Source organism: Electrophorus electricus, chromosome 14 (genome assembly GCF_013358815.1).
Source record: "Electrophorus electricus isolate fEleEle1 chromosome 14, fEleEle1.pri, whole genome shotgun sequence".
Taxonomy (NCBI): Eukaryota; Metazoa; Chordata; class Actinopteri; order Gymnotiformes; family Gymnotidae; genus Electrophorus; species Electrophorus electricus.
In genome coordinates, this window is record NC_049548.1 from 3,306,951 (window position 1) to 3,332,892 (window position 25,942).

General features: G+C 40.2%; 7 protein-coding genes across 11 annotated transcripts; 4 read left to right on the forward strand and 3 right to left on the reverse strand.

Moving 5' to 3' along the window:
* The first annotated feature begins 3,871 nt into the window (after positions 1–3,871).
* On the forward strand, positions 3,872–5,387 carry neurl2 (neuralized E3 ubiquitin protein ligase 2). The gene is made up of 2 exons (XM_027006124.2): positions 3,872–4,849; positions 4,979–5,387. Exons 1-2 carry the CDS (start codon positions 4,117–4,119, stop codon positions 5,092–5,094), a joined length of 849 nt encoding a protein of 282 aa, XP_026861925.1. The 5' UTR covers positions 3,872–4,116; the 3' UTR covers positions 5,095–5,387.
* Positions 5,388–5,524: 137 nt separating this feature from the next.
* Positions 5,525–7,155, forward strand: msrb1b (methionine sulfoxide reductase B1b). Its single transcript, XM_035533873.1, has 4 exons — positions 5,525–5,649; positions 6,002–6,144; positions 6,293–6,418; positions 6,558–7,155. Exons 1-3 carry the CDS (start codon positions 5,595–5,597, stop codon positions 6,413–6,415), a joined length of 321 nt encoding a protein of 106 aa, XP_035389766.1. The 5' UTR covers positions 5,525–5,594; the 3' UTR covers positions 6,416–6,418; positions 6,558–7,155.
* Positions 7,156–7,688: 533 nt separating this feature from the next.
* On the forward strand, positions 7,689–12,563 carry meiob (meiosis specific with OB-fold). The gene is made up of 13 exons (XM_027006084.2): positions 7,689–7,754; positions 7,948–8,005; positions 8,636–8,767; positions 8,850–8,922; positions 9,212–9,407; positions 9,499–9,599; positions 9,678–9,730; positions 9,819–9,914; positions 10,030–10,128; positions 10,645–10,789; positions 10,891–11,077; positions 11,411–11,497; positions 12,228–12,563. Exons 1-13 carry the CDS (start codon positions 7,689–7,691, stop codon positions 12,330–12,332), a joined length of 1,398 nt encoding a protein of 465 aa, XP_026861885.2. The 3' UTR covers positions 12,333–12,563.
* Positions 12,564–12,716: 153 nt separating this feature from the next.
* mlst8 (MTOR associated protein, LST8 homolog (S. cerevisiae)) lies at positions 12,717–18,611 on the forward strand. 4 transcript variants are annotated; one of them, XM_027006057.2, is made up of 11 exons: positions 12,717–12,824; positions 13,081–13,242; positions 13,410–13,461; positions 13,548–13,710; positions 13,798–13,873; positions 14,009–14,161; positions 14,293–14,417; positions 14,553–14,716; positions 15,261–15,343; positions 16,412–16,480; positions 18,526–18,611. In XM_027006057.2, exons 2-10 carry the CDS (start codon positions 13,114–13,116, stop codon positions 16,460–16,462), a joined length of 996 nt encoding a protein of 331 aa, XP_026861858.1. In that variant the 5' UTR covers positions 12,717–12,824; positions 13,081–13,113; the 3' UTR covers positions 16,463–16,480; positions 18,526–18,611. The 4 variants fall into 4 exon arrangements, with proteins under 4 accessions (XP_026861858.1, XP_026861856.2, XP_026861857.1 ...); XM_027006055.2 differs by lacking the exon at positions 18,526–18,611 and having other exon boundaries at positions 16,374–17,164; XM_027006056.2 differs by lacking the exon at positions 18,526–18,611 and having other exon boundaries at positions 16,412–17,164.
* Positions 16,667–19,668, reverse strand: bricd5 (BRICHOS domain containing 5). Its single transcript, XM_027006060.2, has 6 exons — positions 19,311–19,668; positions 18,879–19,007; positions 18,434–18,586; positions 18,243–18,350; positions 17,152–17,302; positions 16,667–16,778 (listed from the first exon to the last, which is right to left on the reverse strand). The coding sequence occupies exons 1-6, from the start codon at positions 19,362–19,364 to the stop codon at positions 16,687–16,689; spliced, it is 687 nt and encodes a 228-aa protein (XP_026861861.2). The 5' UTR covers positions 19,365–19,668; the 3' UTR covers positions 16,667–16,686.
* Positions 19,669–19,762: 94 nt separating this feature from the next.
* Positions 19,763–21,766, reverse strand: pgp (phosphoglycolate phosphatase). The gene is made up of 2 exons (XM_027006059.2): positions 20,961–21,766; positions 19,763–20,830 (listed from the first exon to the last, which is right to left on the reverse strand). The coding sequence occupies exons 1-2, from the start codon at positions 21,553–21,555 to the stop codon at positions 20,505–20,507; spliced, it is 921 nt and encodes a 306-aa protein (XP_026861860.2). The 5' UTR covers positions 21,556–21,766; the 3' UTR covers positions 19,763–20,504.
* A 198-nt stretch (positions 21,767–21,964) lies between these two features.
* On the reverse strand, positions 21,965–25,214 carry zdhhc4 (zinc finger DHHC-type palmitoyltransferase 4). Of its 2 annotated transcripts, XM_027006072.2 has the most exons (7): positions 25,136–25,214; positions 24,739–24,876; positions 24,109–24,182; positions 23,587–23,765; positions 23,384–23,509; positions 22,823–23,067; positions 21,965–22,371 (listed from the first exon to the last, which is right to left on the reverse strand). In XM_027006072.2, exons 2-7 carry the CDS (start codon positions 24,859–24,861, stop codon positions 22,081–22,083), a joined length of 1,038 nt encoding a protein of 345 aa, XP_026861873.2. In that variant the 5' UTR covers positions 24,862–24,876; positions 25,136–25,214; the 3' UTR covers positions 21,965–22,080. The 2 variants fall into 2 exon arrangements, with proteins under 2 accessions (XP_026861873.2, XP_026861874.2); XM_027006073.2 differs by lacking the exon at positions 25,136–25,214 and having other exon boundaries at positions 23,587–23,728; positions 24,739–24,826.
* Positions 25,215–25,942: the final 728 nt, after the last annotated feature.

Below are 25,942 nucleotides of genomic sequence, written 5' to 3' on the forward strand. Positions count from 1 at the left end.
CCCTTTCTCATCACTCTAGTTGAAAGTGAACCAGATGACACTCAGATCCATGCCGATACCAAATTATCTTTTGTTAATATATCAGCTTACTGCGGACAGCTAACGGATTTCCCATGAGCATGGACTGTACCATATTCTGTCTGTTTGGGGAGGTGCAATGTTGACAGCAAGTGTTCCAGAAAGTCCTTGAACTTCAACAGTGAGTAGTAGAGAGGTGTTGACATCTCCTCAATCTTCTTTTTGATGTGCTCATTTTCAGTGACCTTCTGAAAGTACTGGGATTTAGTCATTTTGTCAACACATCTCAAAATCCTGCATCCTGTTGCTGCCCCCAGCAACGCTGCAGTAAAGAGGAGAAGTCAGAGAGCCATCAGCAGACATCTGGGCTGATCTAAGTGCCAAATCTAAAGAATGGCTCAGGTGTAACGTAATATCATGGCGGGAGCATCGTGCACTGAAGAACGAACATAACAGAGAAAGTCAGAAGCAGTTTATGTTTATGGGAAGAGCTGTCTGCCTTCTGTCACTCATCTCATATTTCAATCACCTCTCGGCACCCGGAAGACTTCCCTTGTCTCCCAGAATTCCTTGAGGCTTAGCGAACAGAGCCAAGTCTTCTTGTAGCTGCTGCCAAGCAAAGCCAGCAAGAGCCTCCATCTCAGCCACACGCTGACAGTGTAACAGCACAACCCCTCCAGTAGGATCACAGCCTACTGAAGTGGCTGTGAAATGCCTTTACAAACCCACCTCACACGGCAGGTGCCCAACTTTGACAGGTTTCTCCTGGTCTCCAGGGTCCTCTGGAGGCTCCCTGTGTAGACAGCATCTGCATTTGCAACCTTTATACTTACGGCAGCAAAGCCATCAGAATCTATGACTTGTTTGTGTGAGTGATGACATCAAGCAAATTGATTTGTAGATCAAAAATAAATTTAAGTCAATTAAACCTTAATATGAGTCTTAGTAGAGATTATATGAGTGCAATCATACAGGCTACCAATCACGCACAATTAACCTTAACATATTTGCATTAGGTTAGGCTGACTCACAGTGATCATGTTATGAGTTCTAAATTTGAAAAACATTAGAATCACTAGATTTATTTCAGGGGTTTTTTTGTGATCTTTCCACTTACACATATTTTGTTCAACTTTTTCTGAATCCTGTGAGACACTTGACCAGCCCAGTACTTCTCACAGAGAAAGTTCCAGAAGATTCTTCCAATCAGGGCACTGATCCAGCTAGTCTGCATTTCATCTCCATGATAACATATATTCTGGTATCATAAAAATAATCCAACATTGTACATTACAGCATATTAGGTGGCACACTGGAGTCATGGCCATTCAGATGGTGCTCTAATTGTAAAACGACCAGAGGTAATTGATTAAAGGAATACAATGCTGCTTCTTATCAATTCCCACACTCCCTACAGCCCTACTGGGAACCAGGATGTCACTAAATCTATTTCCTGAACAGTTAATTAACTTTATCCAAGTACATTAGGCAGTGTGAGGAAGCAGGCACATGGTAATTGCATAGAGAAGGTATTTGCCCCATTCCTCCTTCTCCCTTCCTGTTCTTGCAAAAAGGTTGTAGAGTGGGATGTTGTGGATTTCTCAGATCTGTGCGCATCAGACTGCACGTCTGCCATCTCCGGTCGATCCTCTCTCCCAGCCAGAGTGATGCAGACCGGATACTTCCTGTTCCATACCCTCTTATGCGCCAGTGCCAGGGGCATCAAGAACAAAGCAACAGGCTTTCATGACCTCACACATTATTTCATCATAACGACATGCTGATTGGGCCCCGGAATGATTGGAAATACTTTCACCAGAAACACCCATAATAGTGAGAAACCTTGCTACCTTCCCGCTAGAGCATCCGAGAGGGGGCAAAGCTCTGCTCGCGGTCCGACTCGTCGCAGGCGGCCCGGCATGGGACGCTGTTGCAGGGGTAGTCCAGCCGAAGACAAGCCCATCCAGTGAGTGCAGAAGTGACTGGTTGCGACCGGCTCATTCAGCCAGCCCTGACACACAACCACACATCCAATCTATTAACATCTGTCATGATCCCTTGGCATCATAACATTATCATCATAACATTATTGCCTGAACGTGAAAAGAGCCCCAGTATTGTCACTGCATCATTTCCTATGGTTATCTGTTTCAAATACCTCACTGTTTCCGTTTACCAAATGCTAGAGATTTCGAAGCCAGACAGTCTGACTCCCGAACACTTCTAGCTGTGAGGCAGTGGAATGAAATAGATGTCAGAGGTGTCACTTTGCTCAGAGAGCAGCATCTTGCTGTGACAGGCCGTGGGAGAGTGCTGCCCTGTGTCAGGTACTCCTGGGCAGAGTGAGTCCCATGCCAGCACTCTAACCGCAGCCTTGGCATTAATTGCACACTGTGAGGTTCAGTGCACTGTACTAAATTAATAAAGCCCCAAGGACAAAGCTCTTGCATTAATAAAAGTAAAGGCTCTAGTTTAACAGTTGCCTTGGCAACACCACTGCTTTCCTCTGCATTCTGAAGCTGATTATCCTGTATTGTGCTTATCTATTAATAAACATTTTTCTGTTGTGGAAAAATGGTGCGTGATCCTAGCGAACTTGCTGAGGCACTCGTGCACGGTCTCAGACCGCTTGCGGCGTTTGTCTGCAAGATCCGCTTTGAGACAGGAGGCTCTGGTGAGGACAGGGCAGCAGCGGCAGGCCCTTCAGGGAGTCCGGCGAGGACGGACGCATGTGCATGCGGAACGCAGCCAAGCGGAGGGCCCACTCCTTGCCTGTGTGCACAGATCAAGGGCCTGAAAGGAAGCTGAGGGGTTTCTGTGTGAAAATGATCTCCTAGTCATTACGTCCCAGTCACCCTCCGGACCTGTCAGATGAAAATTGCTTACGGGAAATTACTTACCCTTCAACAAATGTCCGTTCTCTGCGGCAATGTCTGAGAATTCTGCGCATACTTTTGGCTCAATATCTTGAGTTGTCCACCTTCAAAAACGCTGCAGATTCTGTTGACCGCTCCGCACTTTTTGAACACCAAGGCTTGACCATTATTAACTAAAGACAAACAGGCTGAAATGATTTGTGAAGATGGATGGAAAACTCGATTTGTTATAGATGGGAAGCGCACATATGGGATGAGGTGCACGTATGGGCACGTGCCGCTTGGCGCATTGGGGAAATTACAACTCAGATTAAACGGACAGATACTGGTCCATTATAGAGTAGTGAGACCACATAAAACAGCAGATTAGAATTTGCGCCTTTATCCAGATGTGATTCGGTGAACAGCAGTTGATTATGGAGTGCATAACAATGGTCCACTTTAATTTTTTTTTTTACATTTTCACATTAGTGAAAAGGAGCACTAAATAAACTGAAATGCTGCCCACCAAACCCAGAATTTTAGATGGTAGCAGATCCACTGCTGAATGTAAGAAATATCCCTCTTTCCAGCAACCCCCAAATGTCACTGAGTGCATCACCCTTCGACACTGTGCCAGATAGTAAGGTAGGGAAAATCAAATCTATTCTGGCCTAACAAAGTGCCCTATATTACAACACTGAATAAGATATCATAACTGAACTGATTAGACCATGTTCTCATTGCAGTATAATGCTTCTTGAAACACCGTTATGTAATGCATGTTGCATTTGCTGTATCATTGCTGAAGCAATGCCAAATTAACATGTTCTAATAGCTAAAAACACATTTATATTCAATATCACGTCACACGTAGGTGACAATTAGCTGCCAAAAGTGGATTATTCCTATTTGGGTGTTGTAACTCCTCCCAGATAGCCTTATCAACTGTGCATACTCGTCATCTGTTTCAAGCTGCCAGTGACACATGCAGGGGTTCAGAAATAGCCACTACTTTGAAACTAGAACATTCTCCTAGCCACAGTGTGTTGAAGCATGTGGTGGAGTTATTTAACTGCCCTACAAAATGTATTCAACAAGGACTAAGTAGGGGACTTGGGAAGAAATATAGTTTCTGATCTTTAGTGAAGTGTAAAAATCTGTTTCTGTAGTTTTTACTACTTTTAAAAAAAAACTTTTCTTATGCTGGAAGCTGATATAAATTGTATAATTTTTTTCTTAAATGGCTGTGATTCTGGGACAGTTCATGGAGTTTCACCCGGTCCATGGTACCAATGTGAGATTGGACAACTCTGGAACTAAGGCCACCCGGGTTGCAAGTTTTGCAAATGGAATTTGCTTTAGCAAACACCCTCTGAACCCTGGAGAGATCTTCCTGGTGGAGATCGAGGACAAGGAGCTCGGCTGGTGTGGCCACCTCAGGATCGGCCTGACAGCACGTGACCCTGGAACGCTGGTCACAGTGCCTGAGTACTCTCTGCCTGACCTGGTAGACCTGGGAGACAGCTGGGTGTTTGCAATCACTCGGAACCACAATAAAGTTATCGAGCAGGAGGCTCACGAGCACGCAGGTCAGGCGGCAGAGATGAGGGCAGCAGACGGTGGAACCGAGAGGGAAAGCATGTCTAGAACGTTTTTTACTGACACCCACCTGTATATAGATAATGTGTGCATACCCAAGGACAAGCTGGTGGGACGGAGTCGGCCTGGACGGTTCAGTCACATCCTGGACGATCTGTACAAGACCAACATTTTGCCTCCCACTGCCAGGCGTAGTCGCATAGGGGTAGTATATGTGCCCAAAGGGCAAAGCATTGCTGATATGCATATTGTCATCAATGGTGAGGACATGGGTGCCTGTGTCAAAGGAATTCCTACCGACAGGCCTGTTTATGCTGTCGTGGATGTATTTGCTGCCACTAAATGTGTCAGAATTGTCCAGGTGGACTATGGCTGTAAGTTCCATATTAAAACAAAATATCTAGATACAATTTACAATTTACATATGATTTAACAACTATATGATTTAATAACAACTGTAATGATGAAGTGATTATTTTCTTCACCCCCATCTTCTGTTGTAGTTGCCTCGCTGCAAACACTCTGCCGAAAGACTATTCAGAAGCATATTGTTCACAGAATGGCTTTGGACTGGTTGGAGCTCCCAGAGTTGCTAAAACATTTCTGCAAATTTGACTAACCAAGTGACAAGAGAAAGCCATTGTAAATGCTCTGGTTGAAGAAAATGTTAGAGGTGGATTGCAGCTGCTGCATATAGTAACAAATATATAATGGGCACTGTATTTCTTCTATAGTCATCGTCAGTGGCTCTGAGGTGTAAAGTTTTTTTTTCCTTATTGCATTATTTCTTGACAAAGCTTCTAAAACAAATGTCTTACAATATATGTAAGTTAATTGAAAAGATACTAATGAATATTTCACCTACAACAAAGAATATATTTTGTCATTTAATAAAACAAATACCTAAACTAGTCTGACCTCGTAGGTATGTTATGTCTAAGCAAAATTTTAACTCCCCATTGACTGTGATTAATAGGGTCCATGAAAGCGGTAAAACCCGCTTGTTTCAATGTTAAAAAAATATTACACTGCCATCTAGTGGCAGAACAAGCGTGAAGGTTGTGATTATCATGTGACCGGGATATTCTCGTCCAGCTCGCGGTTGTTATTTCAGTCAAAATGTCGTTCTGCTCTTTTTTCGGGGAGGAAATCTATAAAGACCATTTCAAACCCGGTATGCCATGGACTTAAAGGTTTTTTAGCTGGCTAGCGAAGTACTTGCTTTGGTTAGGTAAGTTAGGTTAGCTAACGTAGATTCTGGCCTTAATAATTTAGTTAGTCTAGATTACTAATATTGGCTACACATATAGCCTACATAAAGGCCCAGAGACTTCTACTCCTTTAAATTTGCTGACGAGTTTAATTCAAAATGACTGGCCACCACACTTAGCCTTACCGGCTTCTTATGGAAAATGTACTATTGTTTTGGTTTCGTAATTAGCACGTCATTACACAGCTAAAACATTTCTAAGCAAATTCATTATCGCCAATAACGATGGCTAACTATTAATTTTCTTTGTGTGCAGGAATATATGTGTGCTCCCAGTGTGAACACCCACTGTTTTCGAGCAGGTCTAAATATCCCCATTCGTCGCCCTGGCCTGCGTTCACAGACACCGTCCTAAAGGACAGTGTGACTAAAATTATGCAGTCCCACACAGCCTACAAGGTGAAAAGGCATGTTATAGTTAAGAAATATCTGTTTTACTACAGCTACGGTTAAAGTATTAGGTCAGGATTGTAGAACAGACGAATAAGTTACCGTATTTGGTACGGCAACGTTACATTTTACCAGTTTATATTGGGTTTGTGTGCAGGTTCTTTGTGGCAAGTGTGGAAATGGACTAGGCCATGAGTTTGTGAATGACGGCCCAGAGGAAGGTTTATCACGCTTCTGAATATTTAGTCACTCGCTGACGTTTGCCCCGAAAGATAATTAAGCGGTACAGCAATTAACTCTACTGCAACCACATAAATATGGGTGTGATGAGAAAGTGTGCTTTTGTTTAATGTTTTAGTGAATATTTTTTGAATATTTTGAGTTCCATTAAAAACTAATTACATACGCATTTTATTTGACAGATAAGGCTGGCGAATGCTAATGTGAGGAGTGGGGGGTGTGAAGATGTTCAGTAGCTGCTGATGTTCGTGCACTATTGGATGCCTACTGCTTGAAGCGCACAGGGAAAAGCCCAGTGGGGAGCTTGTGCCCGGATGTTTGTGGCCATCCTGTTTTCATGAAAAAAATGAAGCAATAAATATTTTTAGTAAAAATAAATATATTCATGTGTTAAACAGTTGTTATAACTTATTACATATAAAATGTAATTTTAAATATTCAACGTTTTCTGGAAACGTGGACACAAAATTATTAATGTTCTCAGGTTGTGTACTCATGTAAGTTTAACGTATTATAGTTTGATTCTGGGTTTTTACTTGTCTCCGTCTAGGCATTAATACTGAACAACTGTGTTGCACTTTATAGGTAAATGAAATGTATTCGTTGTATGCTTTTTTCTTTAAAGAATGTCGTTTTGTTGTCCATTTTCTCGCTGTTTGACTGTAACGCCTATAAATAATTTTTGTAACGATAAAAAGGGGCACCTTGGTAAGTCGACCATTACCTCCACTTCACGCATTTTGCCTCCATTACTAATCAATAAAAATACTTTAAGACATATATGTAAGTGATTTTTCCATACACACACACACACACACACACACACACACACACACACACACACACACACACACACACACACACATATATATATATATATATATATATATATATATATATATATATATATGTATGTATGTGTTTAAAAATTGGCTCTACAACGAATTTCCATCAGTCAACGTAATGGCTCTCGCGCCATAGCACGCGCTATACGTTTTCCACAGTAGTAGTGAGCCGGTTCGCCTGTGGTTTGCTCTTATACGCCACCAAGTTACATTTTTGTGTTCATTTGTGACACTTTGACGGTTTTTCAGGCAAGATATATCTTAACTGGGTAGCCATAACGTGGCGAGCAGTCGTGGGTCACAACTTGCTAGCGCATACAAAGATATAATCGAGTTAGCTGAGCGAGGTAGCTGTCCTAGCTAACATGGCTAACCACTGTGGACCTGACCAGCACCTGTGGTGGGTCACACCTGACTTGTCTTTACGTTCTCCTCTTGAGTGGCTTTTTTGTTGTTTCAGGTCCAAACATGGCATATGCTTCACTACAGAACTTCGTGTCAATATCTGCCTTAAGCCCAAATATCACACGTCCGGTGAGATTTTGTTATTCGTGCTAGCTACAGATATTTGATAACAAGTTATTTTTAATGTGGTTCTGTTACAGCACAGAACGTATCTTAGCTGCCTCTAGATAAAACAAAAGGCTTTGTAAAAATATATAGCCGCCTAAAGTGCGATGCCTAAATTCCTTGTAATTTTACAAAGTAAAACTTATATTGTTTTCAGAGTGTGGTTGGGATTATCATTGGAAAGACTGATGCAAGAGGATTTCCAGACAGGAAAAGTTAGTGACTTCATAATTTAAATAATTTGTGGCCTATGACATTTTTCAGTAATACTTAACCAGACAAAGAATTGGAATGTGTAACGGTGAGCGGTAAGGAGGCGGACGCGTGTGCGAGACATTGGAGAGCGAGACAAATCCGTAGTCGTAGTCCAGGGTCATAGAGCCAACACGGAGATTACGAGGATACATTATAAACAAACAAACACTCGAAGGCAAATAAGGTAAGCAGGCTATAACATAGACTAGGAACCACGAATGCTGGGATAACGAAACATGCTAACATAAACGAAAGCTTTGAAATACATCCGGCAAACACGAGCCCTCAGACAGGGTATAAATACATGAACTTAACAAGGTAGAAATGAGAGACAGGTGTGAGCAATCAAACGAGGGGCGGAGAAAACGAAACTGGCATGGAACGAAAACAAGACAGGGAAAACATGGAAGCTGGCAGGGACTAGCCGTGACAGAATGTTTTACATTTACGGCATTTAGCAGACAACTGTTGTAATGTTTTACAACATTTAGTGCATTACTCTCCTGGATTGTGTGCCATCTATTTTTACTTTTTTTTTTTTTTTTAGCATTTTATAAGAGTCATCAGTAAAGTTGCTCTTCACATTTCAGATGTTGGATCTGAAAGATTCACTTTCAGCTTCACCATTAAGGACTCACCAGACCATTTCATCAATGTTTCTTCATGGGGGAAGGAGGAATATATTCAAGGGCTTTGTAGCCACTTCAGAATTGGAGATTGTGGTGAGAAATACCTCGTGAATAACTTCGCAGGTGACATACAGAAAACCACAACTTGTAGTTCAGATTTTAATTTGTTTTTCAGTTATCATTGAAAATCCTCTTGTTGCTGCCAAAGATCCTGAGAAAGAAGACAGGTTCTGTCCCTCAACCCCAAGGTAAAATATGACATTTAAAAAACTTATATAGGAAATATGCAATAGGAAAATATGTACAGAAGCTGTAAAGAAGCTATCTATATTCCATCTTCTGTTCACATATGACACTATATGGCATTTGTAACTGGTACATAAGCATAGGAAGAGAGGAAAATATGTTGTATCTAATTGTGTGTGGGCACTAAAATGTCCCAGTGGTACAACAGTAGCCATGAAAGAGGCCATGCACTTGGTGCAGAGCTTTTTTTTTTTCCTTAATGGTTAAAAAGTGTTTCATGGTATCCCTCAGTTTCTACAGACTGCTGGTGACAGAAGTTCACTCAACCATAAGGATGTGTTCAGATTTAGACACAGAGACCAGGCTTCTTCCTCTGTTTCACATACCAGTAAAGGACTCTAGGGATTTCTACACACTTGGAGATATTACTGCAAATGGACAAAGCCTAGATGGAAATTTCATTAACATTTTAGCTGCTGTACGATCGGTAGGAAACTATCATATGTCCTGGCAAAGAGCAAATGTTTCTAGGCAGAATAATTTTGTACATGTTTTGTATCTCAATATATCCACTCAAGGTCAGTGAACCAAAGTACTTTACTACTTCAGATGGACGGAAAGGACAGAGGCTAGAGATCAGGCTCTTTGATGAAACTTTGACATCCTTCCCATTAATATGGTACGTTTGAAATTCATGTCCAAAGCTGTAATTTCATCATAATATAGTGCTTATTCTTACTAGTGGTTTCATTTATAGCTGGGATCGGGAGACAATTCAGCTTGTGCAGCCTCTGACACCACGAGAGACCGGTATAGTAATTCACAGAAGATAAACTTTTTACATGCTTGTGTGTAACATTAGGTTTTCTATAGATAGGTATTTATATTTAACTTGCAGTGGTCTTCATAGTGGATGCTCGCATCAGCTTTGACACTTTTCGTAACAGTATGGTGGCAACAGTGACCTCGAAAACAATCATTACCATCAACCCTGGTAAGTATGCTTGTACATTACATTTCTTTTAAACTTCTCCTATAAAAATATAGTTCTTAATAAACTGTGGACATTTAGTCAAGGATTACATTTGTAACCAAGTTTTAATCTATAGATACATCAGAAGCCAATCAGCTATTCGGTTATGTAAGGGAATTATCAGAAAATGGACAGCTAGATGAGCAAGAGACAGAACTGAGTGAAAATGAATGTTGTAAGTGCAGAATGATACCTTTTGTGCCATACGTGTACATTAAACGATAGTGGCATGCATTCAGATAGATCAAGTTCAAGTTCAAGAAGTTTTATTGTCATTTCAGCTATATACAAGTACACAACAAAAACGAGACAATGTTCCTCCAGGACCATGGTGCAACATAAAAACAACAGTGCAACAGACAACATGCTACACAAGTGCAAACAGTCCAATATAGTGCAAAATGTCATTAAATAAATATTAAATAAACAATAATAAATACAGGACAGGACAAATACAAAATGAGTAGACAGTGCAATTTAGCACAGTACTGGGCATATGTAAAGCGAGTTGTGCATAGCAATCAATGACATGCTACCCTGAACATAGCAGTCACCAGTAGCAGCCAGAACAGTTCAGAGTACAGTGCTGGTTTAGGTAGTAGGATAATGTGCAAGACTGCAACAGGAGTGCATAGTTTATTTGTGTGAGATTTGTGTAGATACTAAATCGGTGTGTTTACACTTATTTCAGTGGAATCTATTGGTGATGTGCTGACAGTGAGTCAAGCTAAAGCCATAGCCCAAGAAAGTTGTGATGGCTTCTATGGTGTTACATATGGGTTCATCACCACTCTAGGATTGGATTCCTCCATATCCAAAGTAATTCGGAGCAGATGGTAAGTCTGAATTGCTTTGTGGTCAAGTGAAGCCTATCTTGTGACATTCCTGTTCTCCACAGAATTGATCTTAATCTGAATGAGTAACCTTTATGCCATAGTGCCAGATGCAAATTTCAAGTCAGTGAAGAAGTTGGGACGTGCACCAACACAGGCTGTCCAAATCAAGGACAGTCACTTGAAGTGACAGCAGCCTTCCATCTGCTGGTGGATATCAGCGATCACACGGGAACTCTGCAGACATGCAGCCTGTCAGGATCAGCAGCTGAAAAAACACTGGGATGTACTGTGAGTTCTGAAAACTCAGATTTTTTGTTAGAGAGTGGACTGGGCTAGTATATGCAATTTTGTCAGATTTTTCTTAAATATGAAATTGGATATTCTTATGTGTTAGGGATTATGTGGGGATTTGAAGGCAACCATAAAACTGTTTAGTTTGTAAACCAACTGTCCCAATGTGGTCTACATAGAATGTGACATAAATCTAACTGAAAGGTTGATCTAAATATTGGGGTTCATTAAGTAAGGTGACAGAACATAAGAATAAAAGATGAAAGCATTTTATGGCTATTGTAATTTAACTCCCTGGGTTTACCAAAGCAAACATTGTTTCCATTTCAGTCTGAGGAATTCATTGGTCTCTCAGAACGAGAAAGGACGGCCATGAAGTGGAGGTTTCTTCTAGAACGATGCAAAATTTATCTGAAGGTTTAAAATGCTTTTAAGGTTTAAAATGCTTTGAGTCCTGGATATTTTATTCTTCTTTAAGGCTCCACCATTAGTTCAACTGTGACAATACGAGGAGAGGCAGGATGCGGGGACGAGACACGATGACAGAAACACAATTTTATTCGTACTCACAAGCAAACACACGACAACCCCCAAACGATAAACACATCTCACAAAGCATATTTCAAACACCAACAACACGCACTACAACACAGGGGACATATAAAGACTCAAGGCGATTACACATAATACGGAATAGGTGGACAATACGAGAGGGCATGGCAACACAGACGAACACACACGACGTTTGAGGAGGGGGGCGAGGCCATAACGTGACATCAACCATATTTGTTAATTGTGCAGTTTTAATGAACATAATAATTTTAGACAATATATTTGGATAATCACAAAAGCCTGAATTATTTTAAATTAAGTTTTCAGTTGAATGATCTGCATAGTGCATCAGATTCATGTAGATAAAATAATAAATCAGATATGTTTGGTAATAAGTCACAGAAATTGTCATTACATGTACTGAAATACAGTTAATTTCAAGTGTTTGCACTTTGTTGGTTTCTGACAATTTTGAACAGTATATCATATTTTGCAGGTTTTGTTTATCACAATTTTGCCTTAGAATAGTTATTTGAGCATTTCTTTTTTTCTATTCTCTTTTCTAAACAGATTGTTTTTCTTTTCCTTTTATCAGGTGTTTCCATCCTCCAAAAGAAAAAATGGGATGAGAGTGAGTGTCCTGTCCTGCACACATGCTGATCCAGTGGAAGTGAATCAAAGCATGTCTGCCTTGACATGAGTCTGCCAAAGCATGTCTGCCTTGACATGAGTGTGCTAAATCAACAAATCCATCTGACATTGTGCACAAGAATTTAAATGAAATAGTGTTATGTTGTTGGTGTTGCACATTAAATGAAAATGTATTAATGTTAGAATGTTAGAAATGTATTAATGTTAGAAGTCAGGCAGAATGCATTGTCATATGAAAGACGCATGTATATATGTGTGTGTTATGCATTAAATATTTGTGTATGTGCATTTATTAAATATATGCTTCGCATAATTTCCTCAATAAATAAATATTATAAAATACTGTTTAAATGACCTTTGTAAGTTTGTTGGTGCCCTTGCTCTGTGCCGGAACCAATGAACGTTTAACGTGTTTCAGTGGGGTAGTATTTGGTAATGCTATCCGGCTGTAAATGTCTCTTGTAAATTATATGAGTAGCTCTTAATATTTCAAAATTCTCGTTATATTATTTATTTAGATTAGTCGTGCGTCTTTTGATAGGTAAGCAAGACTTTATATCTACGTTTGTTGATATGGTTTGACGAGTCTGACATTTAGGACTAGCTATGGCTGCTGGCTAGCAAGTTAGTTAGCTAGGTAGCTAATTCACTTTATGATCTAGACAGCTAGGATAGCTACCTATCGTCTACAGTAGCGAGTAAACTCTACTGGTACTACTAGATAAGATACTAAAATTATCTAGAAGAGATGTGGCTTTTGCACATTTAGAGATATTGTGTTTTCCATTTTTTTATAGGTGAAAACTGGGGCGAGCCCTAGAAAGTTAACCATGAATGTAAACCAAGGCACAGTTGGAAGTGATCCAGTGATCCTTGCCACTGCTGGATATGACCACACTGTGCGATTCTGGCAGGCACACAGTGGCATTTGCACAAGAACTGTTCAGCATCAGGACTCTGTATCCTTTTAGTTGAGAAATGTCGGTGTGCACTGCGTCTGTGTATAACAATGTGCATACCAAATCCCTTGAAGTGTACAGCTACTGTACAATGTACTTTTAACAGTAGCAAACAAAAAAATGAACAGTTGCTTACTAAGCAAAGGATGACTTAACTCAAACATCAGCAGGTGAATTCTTTAGAAGTAACACCTGACAGGAGCATGATCGCAGCAGCTGGTATGTACACAGATAAATATACATTTATTATTAGTTTTTACTCTTTTTCTTCAATTATTTTTAGTTTTTCCTTTTTCTGTTTTCAGGTTATCAGCACATACGCATGTATGACCTAAATTCAAACAATCCAAACCCAGTGATCAACTATGATGGTGTTAGCAAAAATATTACATCCGTGGGCTTCCATGAAGATGGGAGATGGATGTACACTGGAGGAGAGGACTGCATGGCACGCATCTGGGATCTGAGGTGTTAAATCATTCCCATAATATTATGGGAAAAATGTTTCTAGGAAAGTTTAGACTTCAGAAATAATGTAAACTTTCTTGTATTCAGGTCCAGAAATCTGCAGTGTCAGAGGATCTTCCAGGTCAATGCACCAATAAACTGTGTGTGTCTCCATCCCAACCAAGTAAGAGTGTTTTTACTGCACTTCATGCTTCTATTAATAAAATTCCTGTGGTTGCAGATTTGATGCCCTTTTTTTTTTTTAACTCCTTCCTCTAGAGGGAGTTAAAGGGTTTTTCTCATTTCTTCCTTCTGTAAGGCTGAATTATTTGTTGGGGATCAAAGTGGTGTGATCCACATCTGGGATCTTAAAACAGACCATAATGAGCAGCTCATCCCAGAACCAGAGGTTTCTGTGAACTCTGTGCACATTGATCCTGATGCTAGCTACATGGCTGCTGTCAATAGCTCAGTAAGTAGAATTCTTCCACTTGCTCTGTATCACATCGCAATTTCTTCCCTTTCATTTGCACTTAAGTAGTCTGAAAATAGGTGACTGGGCCACTGTTTGAATGCATAGTGTTTTGTTTTTTTCTTGCACAGGGTAACTGTTATGTCTGGAATTTGGCCGGAGGAATCGGTGATGAGGTGACACAGCTTATTCCCAAGACAAAAATTCCTGCTCACAAGCGCTATTCTTTGCGCTGCAAATTTAGTCCTGACTCCACGTAAGTTGATCGTAAATTAATAATTTTAAAAATCATGTGGTTGTTTCCACTGACACAAGTAGGCCAACTATTACTATGTGTTTCATACTAGATAATAGTTGTCACCTATATATTTTGATAATGATTCCCTTATAGATTGCTGGCCACCTGCTCTGCCGACCAGACATGTAAGATCTGGAGAACCTCCAACTTCTCACTGATGACAGAGCTGAGCATTAAGAGCAACAACCCTGGTGAGACATCCCGCGGCTGGATGTGGGACTGTGCGTTCTCTGGAGACTCCCAGTACATCGTCACAGGTGAGCATGTGGAGCAGAAATTGGAAGGGTAAATCTCAGATGTCTTATCTTGCGAAAATACCACCTTTGCTTCACCCCCACATTCTAAAGAAACTAATTAATCTACTTACTAAATAGATTATTAAATAGATCTAAATACTCTGAGGTATGTTGCTGAATATGTAAATACCTGACAATGATTCATTGAAGGAATCCATAATAAAATCCATAATAATTGTGAACATAAGGTAGGGTAAAGGCCTATACTGTAGCAAGGCAGTGAACCAGCACAGTTCATCGAATATTGTGTCTGAGTAGCATTGTCAAATCTGGCCTGTTTTTCACTGTAGTCAAGTTCTTTGATTAGAGTGGACCTCATATCTTTGATGGCTTTTGAGGGATCTGTTGTCAGCGGGGGGAAAACATATAGAATCTTATTTGATCTGAGCACAAAAAGTCCTTTATCTTTTGTATTACCTTTTTTGTGTCTTTTACAAGAAATCACTTCTATATCTTTAGATCATTAATGATGTGTCTTTCATTTTAAAAATCCCTTGGTTTCCAGCCTCTTCAGATAACCTGGCACGTCTGTGGTGTGTGGAGAGCGGGGAAATCAAACGGGAGTACAGCGGTCACCAGAAGGCTGTGGTGTGTTTGGCCTTCAATGACAGTGTGCTCGGCTAACTCGGTCTGCTGCCATCTAGCCCGGCAGCCTCGCATTACACAATTACCAACAGAACTATTGAACATGACCTATTTAAAGCTACACCTATCACTAAGTCCTTGCATTTTTCATTGCCTCAACCATCATGACCTCTGATGTTAGACAATGGTTATTACGGAGATTGCACTTGTAAGTATGGCATCAAGATTGTGACAGAGGTGATAATTCTATCATTCTCAATGACATGTTGTATATTTTAATGACAATATGCCATCTGTGTGAATGAGTCAACATTCGACATGAACAAAAGTGACTCATCAGACCATGTCTGAACTATTCTGAGAAGACATTGCATAGCACACACAAGGGCTCTCCGTGGAAAATGCTATGATTCATCTTAGTCATTTATGATGTACAGAATTTCACAACTAATGGTGTCTGGTTCAGTAAGGATCCTGCTGTATGTGTTGCATTAAGTGTGGCCCTGGGGTGATAATTAGTATAGTCACATAATTAGTTATGTACAATTAATTTTGCAGCCGTTTCTATCATGTTAAGACATGTAAGCATTTCTAAAATGAAATAGAAAGATTTAAAGGTATAATACACATTTGAACTTATATATCAAAATCCTAAAAGTACTTGATTTTTAAAATATTTAAGCAGTAGAAAAATTCACCATTAACCTAAGGGAAGGTTAAATCAGTGAAGCATTACCATTTTTAATTAAAATTAAATTTAAATTAATTAAAATGTGTAGCATAGCACTGAACTGGAGTGGACTGAAGTTGCTCTAAAGAGAAAGGGCATCACAGTTTTTAAATGCCCCGTATTTTGATATTTTATTGGCCTTCTCCACTAATACTGCTCTAGAGGTCCCCTACATATCTGTTTATAACTGCACATTTTTAAGTAAAATGTACATCTGTAAAATGTTATTGTTTTATTATACTGGAAGATTTTAGCCCCAAATCATTATTATATTCCTAAAACATGTTTGTGTTCTTTGTTCAGACGAATGGTTCACCTGATATAATGGTGCTTTATTATAGACCAGCAGTGCTTGCAGTTACTCATCTGCATCAGGTTACAAGAAATACTAGCAGCAATGAGTCTTACAGGTGAGTAATTTTGAAACGACAGGGGGATGGTTTACAGAGGAGAAGGGTGATGAGTAGGACATTGTAGGTTACAAGGATTCTGTTTGCTCTATGGTTGTGTTTGAGCAATGGTCTGTAACTGGGTTTAGGGCGTGGCTTCCTTTAGTTGCTTTTAGTTGCAGATCTGGCATGGCGTGAGTGCGCTCACGCGCTCTCAGGAAGGAGCCTCACTCTGGCAGGTAGTAGAAACACACAGACACGCAGATGTTGCTCGGGAAGCAGATGTCGATGCAGAAGTAAATGAGCCTTTCTTTGGGACCTGCGGGGTGGTGTGAGAAGCCCAGGTGAGTGTGGTGGAACGCTGAGTGCTGATATAAATCACAAAATCACTGCATTAGCTGAAGTCTTGTTCCCATTTCTCATTATGCCTCCAGAAAAGGTCACGACTGGAGTGCTGGATTGTGTTTCTTGGCCATCTATTGCTCTAAAGAGCTCCCCATCATGTCAATTTACTTGACTTGTGCAATACCTGACTTCTGAATACCATATTTGGTCTTTATGATGTCTAAGCAATGTAAACAAAATTATCAAAAGGAATATTTTGTTATAAACTACGCTTTGTGAGGCTATCAAAATACAATAAAGAAACCATTTGCATTTAGTATAGGGTGCATTTGTAAGGGTTGTCTTACTGTTAGATCTCCTGGTCCAGTACACGGGTCTCTGATGGCAGAGAGCCTGCAGTGGTTTCTGTAGAGTTGAGGCATCTACGCGGCTGCCTCCTAAAACGCCCAAAAACTCTTTGTGTCTTTGGGTCTCGTTATGTAGCAGCCACACCTGAGCCTGAAAGAAACATACAGTGTTTTATTGTGGTGTGTAAGGAATTGTGGCTGCTTGGTGCCATTCAGATTAATTTTTTGTGTTGTTTTCATTCAACATAGAAAGAGTTTATAATTACAACATTTACTGAGAGATCAGACAGACTCTTATGTTCATAGTGTATTGCTTCAGTAAGCATACAAAAAACAGTCTATATGTCTGTCAACGGCTTGTGCATATAAATGTATTTTGGCAAAAAATCTTGAATGGAATGTTCTCTTTTGGGGAGGAGACTGAATTACCCATAGTTTGTTAATGCCCTAAATTAAGTTCAATAATGCCAAAACATTTAGAAGAGGAAAAAAAAAACAACCTCATGCCAAGATTTCGACCTGGACCATGATGCACTCTATGTCAACAATAACAACTCATCCATTCTCAGCAGGATCTTAACCCAGCACAGAAACACCTTGCTTACTGCCAAGAGAAGTGTGTGCTGCGCAGGTCTCGGCCCTGTTAACGGAAGGGCTAGCTTTCTGCCCAGTAGGGACTTGGAACAGGAAAAAACCAACAGAGTGTCCATTGTGCACTCTGTGGTCCCATTCTGTAATGGGATCGTTGGAGGGCGGATCAGATGTGCTAAGGAATTCAAGTCCAGTTAGACCAAGCTTGCCTGAACCCTATGCGGTCCATTACTCCTTTTCTGGAGTCACAGAAGAGAAAGCAGCCAAAAGAGCTCCCTAATCGGGTCCGGAGCGGTGGGGTGGCTGCTTTGTTCAAGCGTCAGTCAACCTGCAAGCAGTAGCACTTGGACAAGGGCACAGGCCTTCTGCTGATCTCCCTATGAGGTCATGTCATGTTTCAGGAACACCTCAGCTAAAATGCCAAAGTACAGAAAAGGATTTTATGTTATCTTTCACGAGGAGGATAGCCTTTTGAGACAATATTATTTGAAAGTTGTTACCTGTTGTTCTGACTCATTCAGGAGAATGTGCATGTTTTCATAATCTGTCATCTCCATTTGACGAAGAAGGCAGGTCTCTTGGTTGTCTGGTTTATAGCATACGAGGCCCTGAATGAGAGATATGACTGAATAGTTTCTGTAGAAAAAAAAACTGCATAATTCCATTACAGATAAAAATAGGAGAATCTTACATGTTTAATGTCAAAAAGTACAGTAGAGGTGTGGTTGGCTTGAGAGGTCACATAATAAGTCACTATGTTGTTGTGTTTGTCCACTAATGCAGACTGGTTTATCAGAGCAGCAGGATGGTCAGGAGCTGTGATTCGGACAACCTGCAACGAAGACTGTTTGGGAAAGCTTGATCTTTTGCATGTTTGTTTGTTTTGGTCTCCATCCCCACCAAATTGACTTAATGGTTTGAAATCATACAATTCTAAATATGAAATTTGGTTTGCTATACAGCTGTAATTTCCAGAACATAATTAGTCTAATTACTCCTAATAATCGTACGTTTGCTTATTGCCCAGTAGGAACTATTAATCATCACACTCAGTAATTTCACATATAACCATTTTACTGTAAGCTTACTATAATTTGAAAATGGTGCTAATTGGAACTAGATACCATGATTCTTACCTGTGTATCTGACTGGAGTGCTAACTTCCCAATGACAATGAAGGCAATGGTAACAATGAGCAGTATGGCAGCAAGGCTGCTCCAGAACACCCTGGCAGGAAACCTGGAGTGGCTTGTGGTGCCACAGTACTAAGACAAAACCACAAACAAGCACATAAATATAAGTGTACACCCAAACAATACTGTCCTGAGATGTTTCAACACTGAGTGGCCCACAATTCCTGTAAGGCAAATGGACATTTTTGATCTATATTACATTGTCAGTGGGTATTCTCTATGTAAAATCCTTTCATTAACTGGACCAAATCATCAATTAAGCAAGGGTCAGCACATGACCTGTTGTATTCTGTTACATTTCAAAGTTAAAGCAACTTTGTTGACACAAACCAATTGCAAGGAAAGAACCAATCAGAAAGCTTTATAAAATCTCACCATGCATTGTGGGGCCACCAGACTGGTTTCTGAGTATTTCCAACACCTCACCATTCTGCCTCTAGTTGCTTCGCCTCACAGTCCCTGGCCTTACCCCTCTCCACATCAGGCTGTGTTCATGACTGGGACTAACCAAGAGAGGCTGTTGTATACGTACCCAGTACCTCAGTGCCATTCTTTAACAACTCCCCACCCTATTCAGTCACACACCAGATTGTCCAACCCACTGGCTACTACCCCACCTTGTACAATAGACAAAGGGGAGAAGCAGGTTTTTTTTTTCTGTGGACAGGGCTTGTCATCGCAAAGACTCAGTTATTTTAGGGATCCATGCCCTGTAGCTGCTGACTGCCCAAGGTGACTTTCATTTCAGGCACTGTAATAATCACGGAAACATCTGATAACTTAATTACATGTAATAACTTGGAATATTGTGACACTGTACACAGTGATTTTGGTTCTGTTAATATTTATTTCATCTTCACAAGAGGACATCATCTTCATTTGTTCGAGGCAAGATAAAAACTGAAACAACTCCATGAAGAACTTATGGTAAAATTAATGAGGAACATGAAATAAAACTGCAGTCATTTAGAATGCCTTTTCATTCTTTCAGCTCTGCAAAGAAAATCTTTATGTTTAAGTAATGTGTGTAAGTAACTGGCCCGGGTAACACACATCTCTGAGCAGAAACTGTAGTATAATCCATTAACATAGAACAATTAATCTAGTCTACTGAAAGTACCTGAGCTCTTTAAAATACATAACAGAATATGCAAATGCATCACATGCTCCCATTACATTTCTGTGTATAAGTGTTGATATCTTGATTCAAACATGCAAAAAAATAATTAAAGATATTTGGGGGGAAAAAAAGACTGACAAGTTAAACACTGCACCTCTCAAAATAAACATTGGAGAACTGCCATTTTTATCTAATATAACAAATTATTAGTGTAATCTAGCCCATGCTCACACTGTTAATACAATGACCACGGTCTACGGCAAATTACTCTCATTGAAATGCCTCATGTTGTATGGAAATATGCAAATATCCAGCTATTTTACAGTCCTCTTTGTTATTGTATTAATCACTCCTTTTAACAGTAAATATCAAGTTAATGTGCCATTTGTTCCATTAGCTTCTTTTTTCTTCATGCAGGATGACTGATAAACCCTAATAAATACACATGCCTATCCTTGTAGGGCAGGTAAAATCTCTGCAATGCTATCAACATAATAATCAGGCACCATTTCTTGACGAATTGGGCATCCACTTCTTTGGTGAGCTTCCACATCAGCTATTGTTGATACCCCAGTCAAGGTCAGCAGAGTCTTCAGGCCACAGCTGGAGCCTAACATGATGTCAGTGTCCAGTCTGTCTCCAACCATGAGACACTTGTTAGGGTCTAAGACAAACTGGCTGGCCACACATTTAAACATGAAGCTGCTAGGTTTCCCAACCACCTGAGCTTGACGCTGTGCTGCTGTCTCAACAGCTTTTAAAAGGCAACCAGTCCCTGTGGTTAAAAAAAAAGAAAGAAAAAAAGCAGGTTTATGTCTTGACATCAGTGTACAAATGCTGTTTTATTATTTTTGAAAATGCATCGTTAACAAAATATTCGTTATGGGAGTAGTTAGTGGAGTCACCTGGAACTGCTTTGTCACCTTCCAGTGGAAGTCTCGTATCTGTGTTCGTGCCGACGAACTGACATTCCGGATTGCAGAGGTACTGCAGCGCTCGATTCAGTTTGGCATAACTAAAATGTTCATCAAACCCGACCAGCACGGCTTTCACCTCTGGGTCCAGCGGAACATTTGCCCAGTCATTCTGAACTCCTGATATGTGATCGGGACCCACACCAACCGCCTGGATTCCCATGGTTTCCAGTTCTTGCCTCATTGCGTTACTGCCAATTAGATACACCTTACCGTCGAGTTTGCATACCGTTTTGAGGTACACCGCCGAGCAGTAAGCCGTCCCGAACACTTCGTCTTCACGGGCATTGAAACCTAGTTTACCCAGTTTGTCCGCATACATTTTTCGGGTCTTGGTGCTGTTGTTGGTGACAAAAAACACACGCTTGCCGCCCTTTTTCAGTGAGTTGATCACTTCGGGGGCGCCAGGAATGGCTTGGTCCCCTCGCCATATCACGCCGTCGCAGTCGAACAGCACACTGTCCACGGAGTCGAGCAGGTCCCCGATGGAGGCGCCGCTGAGTCGGGCACATTTGGACACGGCCATCGGCAAATAACGCTGGTTCTCTTAACCTGCCGGTTGTCCTTGTTATTAGCACCAGCTGCGGGCTTTTGTCCTTCGCCGCGGTCCAAAGCTACTGGCTGATCAGGCGTATCTTTAATCGGCGGCCGTTCAACCCTGTCACGCTTGTCTTGTAGGTTATAACGTTTAATTTATTCGCATGTCTTCAGCATAGCTTAGCTAGCTAGTGACCTGCCCTTACCATACGAGCCGCTTCCGCACCGCTTTAAAGCGACAGAAACTTCTTTTTACCAGTGACTTATATGCGAAATATATAAAAAAAAGTTAGAAAATGTTATTTTGCATTCATATATGATTAACATAATTAATCAAGAAAATTAAAAACACCTACCATAGTGTGGATAAATAGCAAACATTTGTTTAGTTAACAGCATAAAATATTTATTTCAAACAAAACATCCACCAAAACAAAATACAAGATGATGTATAAAAAGTACACAGTGTGAAAATGGGTCTCTTAAAAGTGTACACAGTGTGAAGATGTGTCTCTTAATTGTTTTTCTTCTGAATAGGGTTTAAGGGCCAAAAGACCTCCCCAAGATTTTTCAGGAATCCTCTATGATAAAACCCTCGTACTGGGTTGTAGGCAGTGAAGCACTCAGGCCTAGAGACAGGGTGGCAGTGTTGGCACCCGTGACCTTTCCGTTTGAACCATTCATTGGAAGTCTGATTCACCAGTGCCAAATAAAAGTGAAACATGGAATATCCCACCAGGAGGAAAAAAACAAATATCAGGAAACCAAGCATGAAGACAATTCTTGGGAACGTCATGAAGAGGTGCTGCAGAGAGAATCCAAGATTTATTTATTATTAGAGATCAATAATGTTAGTGTTATTATTTGAGTCCAAAAAAATGTTTTATGGATTTAGACTTGGTGAGATTTCTTTTAAATTGTTACCAGCTTACTAAAATTACTGATTTAAAATAAAGATAAAATAAAGTATTACTGTAAATAAGGTCAGTATGAGCCATCACTTGTACATATGGAAGATCAGATAAGAGGACATACTACTATTGTTATTATTACTATTCTTGGAGAAAATAGCTTTTAGGGTAGTTGATGGCATGTTTGGTTACACAGAGAGAGCAAAAACTAGTGAAACTGCATCCACATCTGGCTAAAGTTGCAAGGAATTACTGCATCTACAAACAAGCCCCTTTTGAAGAAAGCAGAGAACTTTTCATTTTACATGTAGTGTTCATCCAACTGTGTGCACCAAGGCTGCCTACCTGTATGACAAAGGTCAGCCCTGCAGACTGCTGCTGACCCTGCTCATCAATGTAGTGTGTTTGCATGAGGCCAGAGCGCAGGACAGCGTGGAACAGCATGTCTGCTGTCAGCAGAGCTAGATCACCTGCCATGGCGCACACACTTAGCAGATAAAGCAGGAAGTATCTAGTGTTCTGAGCACCAATGCAGTTGTTCACCCACACGCAGTGGTGGTCGAATCTCTGGACACATCGGTTGCAGAGCCCTGCACACAAGAACAATAATTTTAAGAATGCATTTGTTTTAGAGATTAGAAATATGCACAAGACAGTGAGGGACCGCAAACAAGTGTGCATGGAGTAGCTTCTGTGGAAAATAAATGCCTTTCCCAGTTAGTGTCACAAGAAAGAATACAAGAGCTACCAGGAAGCGGAAAGTTTCATTAATGTGATCTGAAAGCAACTAGACTCAAAGTGGCAAGCTGTCAGGAATGTCCAAAAACCGGTCTATAAAACCCAGTGTCGGTGAGCTTTCACACGACTTCACCCTTCTGCAGCATTCTTCAATACTGTCATACTTACTACAGTGCTTAGACCTGGCAGGTTTCATTAGCTGACATGTTGGGCACATAATTCCCTCTTGAAACAACTTCTCATCATATTGGTACACCTTCAGTAGCGCGCCGTGGTTTTCCTTTGTTAGTGTACCTGAAGAGTCAAATAAAGTTGTACTGAGCTCTAATAATTTGTATTATGATAAACAATGTAGGATTTATTTTGTTTACCTGGATCGCTATGACAACAGAGGCAGAAGAAGCAGGATTTTAGAACCAGGAGAGCATATGGAATACACACATTAATCAACCTGGTGTCCATTTCCAAACAGAACCCAAAGACCTCGTATGAGAATTCTCCATACACAGCAGCCTCAAGGATAAGGTGCAAGTAAATGAAGGTGTTATTTCTGTTGCAGAGGAGAAACGGCCATGTTTATGATGATGTAATATATGAAAATAAAAAGAGAAACTAATGAGAAGCTGGTCAGCAATCAGGTATGTTACAAGAGAGTCAGGATATTACAAAAAAATTGTGAAAATGAGTCTTGGCAAATAAATGCAAGAATTCACTAACGCAAACACATACAAAGGAAAAAAATCTGCCCTATAATTGAAGGGATTTTGAACCGGATTACCTCATGTGCTTAGTAAATCAGCAGTTATGCACATGTGGATTATATAATGTACAACATGCATGAATGCAGGAAGGAATGAATAAATAATGAGGTGAGATTTTCCTGAAATTCTCACCTCTGATGAAACAGTCTGTGCAGAATCTTGCGGCAAATGCTTTGGATACATTGTGGAATCCATGGTGAAACCACCTAGGAAATTGTTCAGAAATTACTCAAAGAATTCCCTGGAATTTCACACCAAAATTTGTCAATATAATGAACTTTCCAGTTCTACTAGGCTTTAAAGTGAACGGTAGTGGGTCTGTGTGCTTAGTGCTGAGCCCTAGCCCTGCTCTGGAGCTATGTTACCGACCACACGTGCCCTGGCCATGATTACATATTTACATTTTCGGCATTTGGCAGATGCCCTTATCGAAAAGCAACGTACCCATGTTTAATGGTATGATAGTATGTGTACCCAACAGGAATTGAACCTATGACCTTGGTGTTGCTAGCACCCTGCTCTACCTCCTCTATCAGGCAAATTACAGGAACTAAGATTACCTAACTGGTGTCAGTTGAAAAGGTCACAGATGTGGTGGTTAATTTAAGGCCATCACTTGGACTGTAAGGTTCATGTGCACTCTGCCAGGTGGGAATATTTGAATATTCTAATATTCTTGAACTTTTATTTTCCATAAATCCATTTAATGTTAACTTGAGATTTGATAGTACAGCGCCACCCTGTGCAACACTTGAGTATTACCTCGGTGATGGTGGTGTACAGCCGCCCAAAAGGAGTCTGTTGTTGCCCAGAGTACTTACAAACTAGAGCAATGCAGGTGAGAACAACTACCACATAGATGCAAAAAAGAGTCAAAAAGTCCATTTCTTGCCCGCAACACTGTAGAAATAAGAAAGTATGGTAAAGGATACCTCGAGGGTGTTTTTTGTTTGTTTCAAGTTGCGACTTTCAAGTTGCATTACAGAGTAAATATGTAAGACAGCTATCAATGACTTGAATAGCAAGTTAGCTAGCGGTTAATTAACGCTAGTAAGATAATCAGGAAAGCAAGATTTCATACGTTTTCATGTATGCTGCGCAAAATATTCTTGTGAGAACTAATTACAAAAAAGGGCACGCTACTATTTTTATTTATTACCTTTCTTCATATGTACACCATCCTTAAACCTATACTCGCGAGTGTATTTCCTCATGCCTTCTTTTCCCTCGGTCAACTAGTAGTGACGAAGCACGTGAAAATCCATAGTAGGACAACGCCAAAATAAAAGTCACCAATCGTGTTAAAACTAGTTAAACGTTCAAGATAGAACGAACGTGTGTATAATTTTAATAATTGCGTGATTAATAATACAAGTATTTAAACACTCACATTAGTTTTGTGATATAGAACCTTCAATGTTTTGTAGAATTTTTGACTCACAAAGTAGCAGGGTGGGGGGAAACTGGGGTCTTCAAATATTTCAAAGATCACACTTTATGTGACAAAACTAAGTACATCTGAAACATATTCATTACCCACTACTTATTAATAGGCTATATGTATTTATTTTTGATATGTATGGTTATACATAACAATGTAAATATTTGTACCAATTATGTGTTCATCTGACATTACTGTTTGGGGGGAAATTTAATTGCTTGATTGCTTCCTGTTCGCTATAATGTATCAGGGCAATTCTAGTTGCACCTGTACTAGTAGCCTAGGCTCTAGGCTCAGGTTGCTATGACCGATGCCTAGCTGGAGCTGCAAACAGTTATCATGTTACACAACTACTAAGACAGCAGACTGATGCCTTAAGAAACTACCAGCCCAGAAAAAACAAACAAACAAAAAAACTACAAGCACTTATTAACAAGTAACGGACACGGAGTTCTTAAAAAGGTATGTGTGTATCTCTGCCTGTGTAAACTAGCATTTTCTCATGGATCAAAGGCCATTGTTCTG

Bases quoted from the DNA above. Each gene is read 5' to 3' on its own strand.
- neurl2 (XM_027006124.2), top strand. From the start codon at position 4,117: ATGGCTGTGATTCTGGGACAGTTCATGGAGTTTCACCCGGTCCATGGT. The intron at 4,850-4,978 runs GTAAGTTCCATA...CTTCTGTTGTAG, and splicing joins TGTCCAGGTGGACTATGGCT to TTGCCTCGCTGCAAACACTC.
- meiob (XM_027006084.2), top strand. From the start codon at position 7,689: ATGGCATATGCTTCACTACAGAACTTCGTGTCAATATCTGCCTTAAGC. The intron at 7,755-7,947 runs GTGAGATTTTGT...TATTGTTTTCAG, and splicing joins GCCCAAATATCACACGTCCG to AGTGTGGTTGGGATTATCAT. The intron at 10,129-10,644 runs GTAAGTGCAGAA...CACTTATTTCAG, and splicing joins ACTGAGTGAAAATGAATGTT to TGGAATCTATTGGTGATGTG.
- mlst8 (XM_027006055.2), top strand. From the start codon at position 13,114: ATGAATGTAAACCAAGGCACAGTTGGAAGTGATCCAGTGATCCTTGCC. The intron at 13,874-14,008 runs GTAAGAGTGTTT...TCCTTCTGTAAG, and splicing joins TGTGTCTCCATCCCAACCAA to GCTGAATTATTTGTTGGGGA. The intron at 14,418-14,552 runs GTAAGTTGATCG...ATTCCCTTATAG, and splicing joins AAATTTAGTCCTGACTCCAC to ATTGCTGGCCACCTGCTCTG.
- bricd5 (XM_027006060.2), bottom strand. From the start codon at position 19,364: ATGGTGAGGTGTTGGAAATACTCAGAAACCAGTCTGGTGGCCCCACAA. The intron at 18,351-18,433 runs GTAAGATTCTCC...TCTCTCATTCAG, and splicing joins TACTTTTTGACATTAAACAT to GGCCTCGTATGCTATAAACC. The intron at 17,303-18,242 runs GTAACAACTTTC...TGTTTCTTTCAG, and splicing joins TGAATGAGTCAGAACAACAG to GCTCAGGTGTGGCTGCTACA.
- pgp (XM_027006059.2), bottom strand. From the start codon at position 21,555: ATGGCCGTGTCCAAATGTGCCCGACTCAGCGGCGCCTCCATCGGGGAC. The intron at 20,831-20,960 runs GTGACTCCACTA...TTTTAACCACAG, and splicing joins AGGTGACAAAGCAGTTCCAG to GGACTGGTTGCCTTTTAAAA.
- zdhhc4 (XM_027006072.2), bottom strand. From the start codon at position 24,861: ATGGACTTTTTGACTCTTTTTTGCATCTATGTGGTAGTTGTTCTCACC. The intron at 23,766-24,108 runs GTGAGAATTTCA...CCTCTGCAACAG, and splicing joins CACAGACTGTTTCATCAGAG to AAATAACACCTTCATTTACT. The intron at 23,068-23,383 runs GTAAGTATGACA...TCTTGTGTGCAG, and splicing joins TGCCAGGTCTAAGCACTGTA to GGCTCTGCAACCGATGTGTC.